The 7,226-nt window shown below is 46.2% G+C and overlaps 1 protein-coding gene across 1 annotated transcript in view; it reads left to right on the top strand.

Moving 5' to 3' along the window:
- The window catches only part of CLDN18 (claudin 18), a 21,054-nt gene that overhangs the window by 7,671 nt on the left and 6,157 nt on the right, over window positions 1-7,226 (top strand). The window contains exons 2-3 of the mRNA XM_014591441.1: window positions 6,054-6,218; window positions 7,081-7,198. Coding sequence (XP_014446927.1) covers window positions 6,054-6,218; window positions 7,081-7,198 — 283 coding nt within the window. The remainder of the gene's footprint in view (window positions 1-6,053; window positions 6,219-7,080; window positions 7,199-7,226) is intronic.

The following is a 7,226-nucleotide window of genomic DNA, read 5'->3' as shown; positions in this document are numbered from 1 at the left end:
AGGGAAAGATCTCTAATTTTAGTGATCTGGACCCAAAGAACCAAGGACTTCACAACGCAGCTCAACACTCTCCCATCCGTTAACAGGACTAGGATCCCGAGGAGTAGAATCTTCCAGCTGGAAAAGGAGTTCAGCCACGGCCCTGCATTTCCATGGTCACATACACGTAGGGTTTCTAGCAATGAGTGGTGGTATACATCTCTTCCCTCTTCCTTACACCTGCTCGCGTCACTGTTCCCAGTCTCAGAAGAGCACCACACATGGTCTCCAAAGCAGGAAAGACCTTGGTCTAGCCACCCAGGCCCAAAGCTCTGGCTCTGACAGTGGCTCTACAAGGTGTAAAACAATGTCGCATACTACAAACTAAAAGTCAGAGGTAGAAATAAGGGAGAAGGAGGTTCTAAAAACATGAAAAGGAGAGTCAGCCCGGTTGTCCAGTGGTTAAGAGAGCTGGATTCCTCGTGGTCTACTATGGTTCAAATTCTGGCCCCAATAGCTTGAAAATCACATGCCAGGTGTGTGTGTGTGTGTGTGTGTATGTGTGTGTGTGTGTTTGTGTGTGTGCATGCACATGTCCCACATCCCTGGGATAGAGAAGTGAAAGAGAAGGGATTGTGACATGACCATGCCTCATCACGAAGGTGCTTTGTCCCTCTCGCTCTCTGCCTCTCTGTCTTTCTCTGGTGACCACATTTTTATTTAGAGGTTTTTGCTATAGGGTGCGTGCACTCACCAGACAGAGAGAGACAGAGAAACAGAAAGCAAGAAATCACCCCCCAGGGGGATGGCCATGCCGCAATCCCTTCTCCTCCACTTGCCTCTCAGGATCTTGGGCATGCACACACACGCGCCCAGTCTGAGTTTAAGCCAGTGGGTCCGGGACGCGAACCACAGTTGACTACATGGGAGTCCAATGACATAGCCATTACGCTAACTGCTGGTCCCTGGTGGCCACATTTGACAATAGAAATAGCTTACAAAGGAGCTCGGGATCAGGATGGGCCTCTGGCTAGAAACACTAGCCAACCTTCATCAGAAATCCAAAGGTCACAAGAGAACAGGAAGGAGAACTTGTTTAGAAAACCTGACCCAGCAGAGGCAAGAAGACATCTGGGAGCTAAGGCAAAGGCTGCCCAGGACAGGGAGGCCAGGGCTGGCTTCCAGGGGCTTCCAGAACACTCCACAGCAGGCAAGCCTGAGGTGCTTTCACCTCTCACCCACCAGTGTCATCATTGCTTCTCACCCAACGGTGTCAGAGAGGCCACATCCCTCAACCATAGTCAGGAGTATACGTGATGTATCTTCAGGAATCCTAGAACCATTCAATCCAGACAGTCAGTGACCCCATTCTTGCTAAGGGCCAAAATAAATATAATTATTTGTAAAATAAGGAAGGGTAGTTGGTTGTTGGCTTGCTTTGTTGGTGTTTTATTTTAACCAAATACCTTTCTCAGGTCTTTCTTAAAAGGAATAAATTATTTTGTTCTCTGAATAGCTTTAGGCTTTAAAATAAAATCAAAACTATTGGGTCGTCAGGATAGTCGTGACGCATTTTTGCATAGAAAAACATGGCAAAATATATCATGACTTCCCCAATAACCTAATAGATAAGGGTTTGTTTTGTTTTTATCTGGAGAGAGAAAGAGCACACGAAATCACTCCCCAGGGTGGGTAGCTACACCACAATCCCTTCTCCTCCATTCTCCCCTTGGGCATGCGCGCACAATCACCTGAAGTGATTTTCCAACCAGAGGGTCCAGGACTTGAACCACACAGTCAACATGTGAGACCCAGCCACCCCACTCACCACACCACCTGGCTGGCCCAGAATTTGATAAACTTTTAAAACCTCAAACAGGTTCCTGGGAAGATTTGAAGTTTGTAAGAAGCCCAGGGCAACAAAATGAAGGGACCATCTAAGTTCCTTCTTTTTCTTGTATGTCTGATTTCCTGGGAGTAACATTCAAAGCAGGGTATTTCCTGAAGGTGGGGGCCTCCCCACATGTGTCCTCTGCAAAACTTTCCTAGAGCACAGGACAGGCTTGCAGTTGAGCTACAGGTGTTACAGAGAACCCGAGCCACGCTGCGAGCCACTGCCCCAAGGGGGTTCTTTTGTGTTTACTCAGCCAATGTGCACGCAGGATGAAAAGAAATGTGAGGCTCAGGACGTCAGGTGAAAATATAATCTTCCCAGACTGCAAACTGCTTGAAAGCAGAGATTACTCCCCATGAAACTTTATACCTCCTCTGCCACCTGGCAAAGGGTTTGGCCGAGGATTTAAGTTTTGAGATATTTAAGTTTTAAAATACTTGATGGGAGAATTAAGGAGTTCATGGGTGGGTGTATGAATACGTTTACTGTATGATTATGAGGGGACACCACACGTGTTGTCATGAACACGCACATGTATGAGTGCATACACGAGTAGACAGTATGCACTGGCATTTGTTCAGGAAGAAGATGAAGGTCGTTCATGAAGAGTGTTTGTTCCCAGTATCCTGCAGGACCGGCAAAGCCACTAGGAAAGGCTTGGGAGGACAGAGATGACACACTAGAACCCTCCTCTGTTGGCAGGAAGGTGTAGACCCAGCCCAAGGCCTTTGAAAGTTCTTTGTGCCTTAGTGAGGCACCGTGACTCTAGCATGTGAGTTCATCTGTAAGCCCAAGATCCTGATGTGATCAGTTCTCCCAAGAATGATTGGTTCTGTGGTCCAGAACGTGAACCAACACATTTTTCCTGAGAATGGAGCTTCTAGTGGGACCAAGCCTGATGATGGACATTTATAGATCCCTCTTTTTAGCAGAGAAGCGGAGTTAATGTCAGAAGTTTCTTTAGGAAGAAGGGCATCAGAATCCAATGAGTGGAAGTCAATGGTGTAGACCCAGAGAGCCAGACTCTCTCCTCTCCCCAACAAGACACCTGGGAGGGAGACTGCCAGGGCCTCGGCTTCTCTGACACTCAGAGGCTCTTTAACAAGTTCTGCATGATTCACCCCTCCTTCTTGAATCCTGGCAATCCTTCTCTCGTGACAGATAGCTTTGAGATGCCCCTCTGAGTGTGAGGAAGTGGCAGGCCCATGGTGTTGGCTGTTAATTGGAAATGAAGTTCTTCCCAAAGAGACGGGCGAGCATTCTCTCCAAGGACTCCTATGGGTGATGGGAACGCCCCTGTCTTGAAAGTCCCATTTATAGATCATTTCCTGGGACAGGTTACTCCCTGAGATGATTTGGGGAGAGTGTTCTTATATACATTTCGAGCACCCATTTCACATTCGATAGCCAGCCTCTCCACGTTTGGGAAATACATTCTGTTAGGAGCTTACAGGTCCCCGTGCCTTGATTGCAGCCAGAAAGCTACCTGGTTTTCCCGAATAAGGTTCCTCAAAACCCTGTGTTGTGATAGGAAAGGAACAATTTTGAGACAGTTCTGGGTTCAACCCCCAACTCTGCCTCTCCTTTTGTGTGTGTTTTGGGGCAAGTTACTTCACCTCTGAGCTTTATTTTCTTCAGCTATAAAATAGAGATAATATTATCTATATTGCAAGTATTTTTATGGTTTAAATTTTTTTAATTTGAATTCCATATGTGTCAAATTCCCTAATAGCTCTCAATCAAAAATAGCAACTGGCTGTGACAACCCAGACAGGACAGAGCTTTCTGCTTTATTTCTGAACCTTTTGCCTACCAGAGTAGGCAGCTTAAACTCACGCCGGACCTGGCGGCTTAAACTCACGCCGGGCACGTGTGCGTGCGTGCCCAAGATCCCGAGAGGAGAATGGAGGAGAAGGGATTGCGTGACCATCCCCCCCGGGGGGGGGCGATTTCTCGCTTTCTGTCTCTCTGTCTCTCTCTATCTGTCTGGCGAGCGCACGCACCCTATAGCAAAAACCTCTCCCCCAAAAAAGAGACTTTATTCCTCCTCAAAAGCCATGCCTTCCTGGAAAACTACATACTAATGAGTCAATGCTAAAGGTAATTATCTCCAAAATGTAGGATAATGGGGTTTTTTTTCTCCTATTTATAGATGTCTGTAGAGTCTGAATTTTTTATAATGAACACATTACTTACATAATTTTTAAAAATTCAGCTACTTCGAACAAAAGAAAAACAATGCCATACTGTGGGGTGTGGTGCTTTTATGGCTGTAAGACTTGGTATGCGACTCTGTCACATCTGCAAGGGGCTTCAGCCACACTCCGGCCTGCCTTCGTACTCCCATGATGTGGAAACTCTCCATCAAAACTAAGGCTTTAAAGATTAGCGGTTCTAGACATTGATGAAATCATCTTGTACCCGTTAGAACCACTTGATTTTAAGTAACAAAACCCCAGCTTGAATTGGCTTAAACAGATAAGGAGATTTAAAAAAAAAAAAAAAATGGTGCCAAGATAGTTTCTGGAACCCAAGAAAAGAATGTATCTGGGCCTCAGGAATAGCTGGAAGTAGACGCTCGAACACTGTCAGGACTCTCTGCCTCCTTCGTGGGTGTGGCCTACTTGTCATTAGACAGCAGCTCACAGCGCCCCCCCACCCAAGGAAACGGGGATCTCAGGACCACGTCTGATACTGTCAGCCCTGGAGAGAGACCGACAAGCTGCTGTGTCCAAAGTATAAACATTCTATGTAAGGGTCTCACCTACCCAGTTCCAGTCAGATGCCCATCCTGGATTAATTAACCATGGTCAAGGGACAAGGTACTAGGTCATGACTTGAAAGACCAGAGTCAATAGGAGAGGTAAGACACTTGTGGGACACCAATAAGGTTTATCATCTGTTGACGAGGATGTGTGTGGTGGTCTCAACTGGGCTGGACTGAGGTGTATATCATGCTGGGTAAAGTCTCTTCACCATCTAAATGATGTATAGCAATTGAATGTATGACTAATTTTAAAAATATATAAATAAAAAAATAGTACTACTCAGTCATAGTCTGTGGACCAAGCTGGCCCACTAATCGTTACCCACCTGAATAGTTCTGGTACCAACATTGAAAATACACATTTCTAAAGTTTTATAACAATCTGATATTTTTTTAAGAGAGATTTTTGCGATGGGGTGTGTGTGCTCGCTGGAGTGACAGAGAGAGACAAAAAGCAAGAAATCACACCCCTGGGGGAATCACTATATTGTAGTCCTTTCTCCTCCATGCTCCTCTTGGGATTTTGGGCGTGCTCACACACACACCCAGTGTGAGTTTGAAGCTTCGGGATCCAGGACTCAAACCGTGGTCAACCATGTGGGAGTCCAGTGGCATAACCATTATGCCATCTACTGATCCCACAATTTGACATTTTTGTGACACTCAAGCATGTGATTTAGTGTTTAGCCAGGACATCAATTTGTGACAGGTTGGAAATTAACATCTGTAGACACTATGAAAAGCACTGATGTAAGTAAGACACGGCAGCTCCTTCAGGAATCATGTGATTAAGAGAGGAAAGGGGGATATACCGGGGGGTGCCGAGCACATTGTATCTCCACACAGCTCTGCATTTCAACTCCTCCAGACCAACCCAAGTTCGGGCCTTGTTCTCTGGAAGACATCAAAGATTAACTTGTCTTCCATCTAAAGTTCATTATATTTATAATGACATGTTTAATGACTATCTTTTTCTACTTTGGCATAAGCTCTGTGACAGAAGAGACTACGTCTGACCTATTAACTACTCTCATGCCATGCCCAGTCATGGGGGTTCAGTAAATAATTGTTCTGATGAGACACTGCAGGTAAAGAAAACACCAGAGGAACCAGCAGATGGCATAATGGTTACGTCACTGGACTCACATGTGGTCAACCGACATGTGGTTGTCCCATTCTATCAACTTCTGTGTGCACACCCTTTGTCAGTCAGAGGATCATAAGTGCTGGGTTTTACATTCCCCACAATTCCACATCCTTTGACAATGACAAGGTACACGGTTGTGGACTTCCTGTTCGCAGAAGTTTGGTGCTGGTTAGTTGCAGTTGCTTTATTTTATTAAACCATAGCACAGCTTGATCAAGTTGAGGCCGTCTTATTTGTCTGCTCACGTCTTACCCTGTGCCCCACAGCCATGCTGCAGGCCGTGCGAGCCCTAATGATTGTGGGCATCGTTCTGGGAGCTATCGGCCTCCTGGTGTCCATCTTCGCCCTGAAATGCATCCGTATTGGCAACATGGAGGACTCCGCCAAGGCCAACATGACACTGACCTCTGGGATCATGTTCATCATTTCGGGTAAATGCAGAGGCTGAGATTCCCACTTCCGGGAATGTTAAAGCAACGTCATTCTGATAGAGGAAATGTGGTTCCTCCCTGGTATGGAACATAGCTCGGAGTTCTCCATGCTAGGGTTCAGGATCTAGCTGGGAGACCCAATTACACTCTACAGGATCATCATGACTGCTAAGGTCCCTCTTAGCTGCCACTCCAACCCCAATATGAGAAGGGCTGAGTCACGTGACTTGGTCCCTACAAGGTATTTTCTTGGTGAGACTCTAGAAAATGATTTTAAAGGAAGAACTCTTTTTTTTTTTTTCACTATAGGGCGCGTGCGTTCACCAGACAGACAGAGAGAGACATAGAGACAGAAAGCGAGAAATCACCCCCCAAGGGGGATGGTCACACCGCAATCCCTTCTCCTCCATTCTCCTCTCGGGATCTTGGGCACGCACACACACGTGCCTGGCATGAGTTTTAAGCCACCGGGTCTGGGATGTGAACCGCGGTCAACTACGTGGGAGTCCAGCGACATAGCCATTACACTAACTACTGGTTCCCTAAAGGAAGAACTCTTGTCCTCACCAAAGAACTAGACCCAGAATGTTTGCACTATTGGCCCTGGGTCCCAAAGTGCATAGAAATTTTTTTCTGCACACACACACAAATCCTTCCACAATTAACGAGATAAAGGATCCTAAGTGCCTATCACATTGTCTAGTACATTGTAAGAATTGAATCATCAATGCTTGGATTGACCATTCTGTTACAGAAATGGGATATTCTGCAGCCCGATTCCCTAGATTCATTAAAGCACTGTCTCAGGAACATCGCGATCCCCTAAAGCTGACTCTGGAGCATTCTTGTTCTTTGCCCACAGGTCTTTGTGCAATTGCTGGAGTGTCGGTGTTTGCCAACATGCTGGTTACCAACTTCTGGATGTCCACAGCTAACATGTACACTGGCATGGGTGGGATGGTGCAGACTGTTCAGACCAGGTAACCTTCTCATCTAGGTCTCGGCATT

The sequence above is a fragment of the Tupaia chinensis genome, unplaced genomic scaffold, assembly GCF_000334495.1.
Source record: "Tupaia chinensis unplaced genomic scaffold, TupChi_1.0 Scaffold000574_1, whole genome shotgun sequence".
Classification (NCBI taxonomy): Eukaryota; Metazoa; Chordata; class Mammalia; order Scandentia; family Tupaiidae; genus Tupaia; species Tupaia belangeri.
Note: the sequence above shows the minus strand (reverse complement) of the source record. Positions and strands in the feature narration are given on the sequence as shown.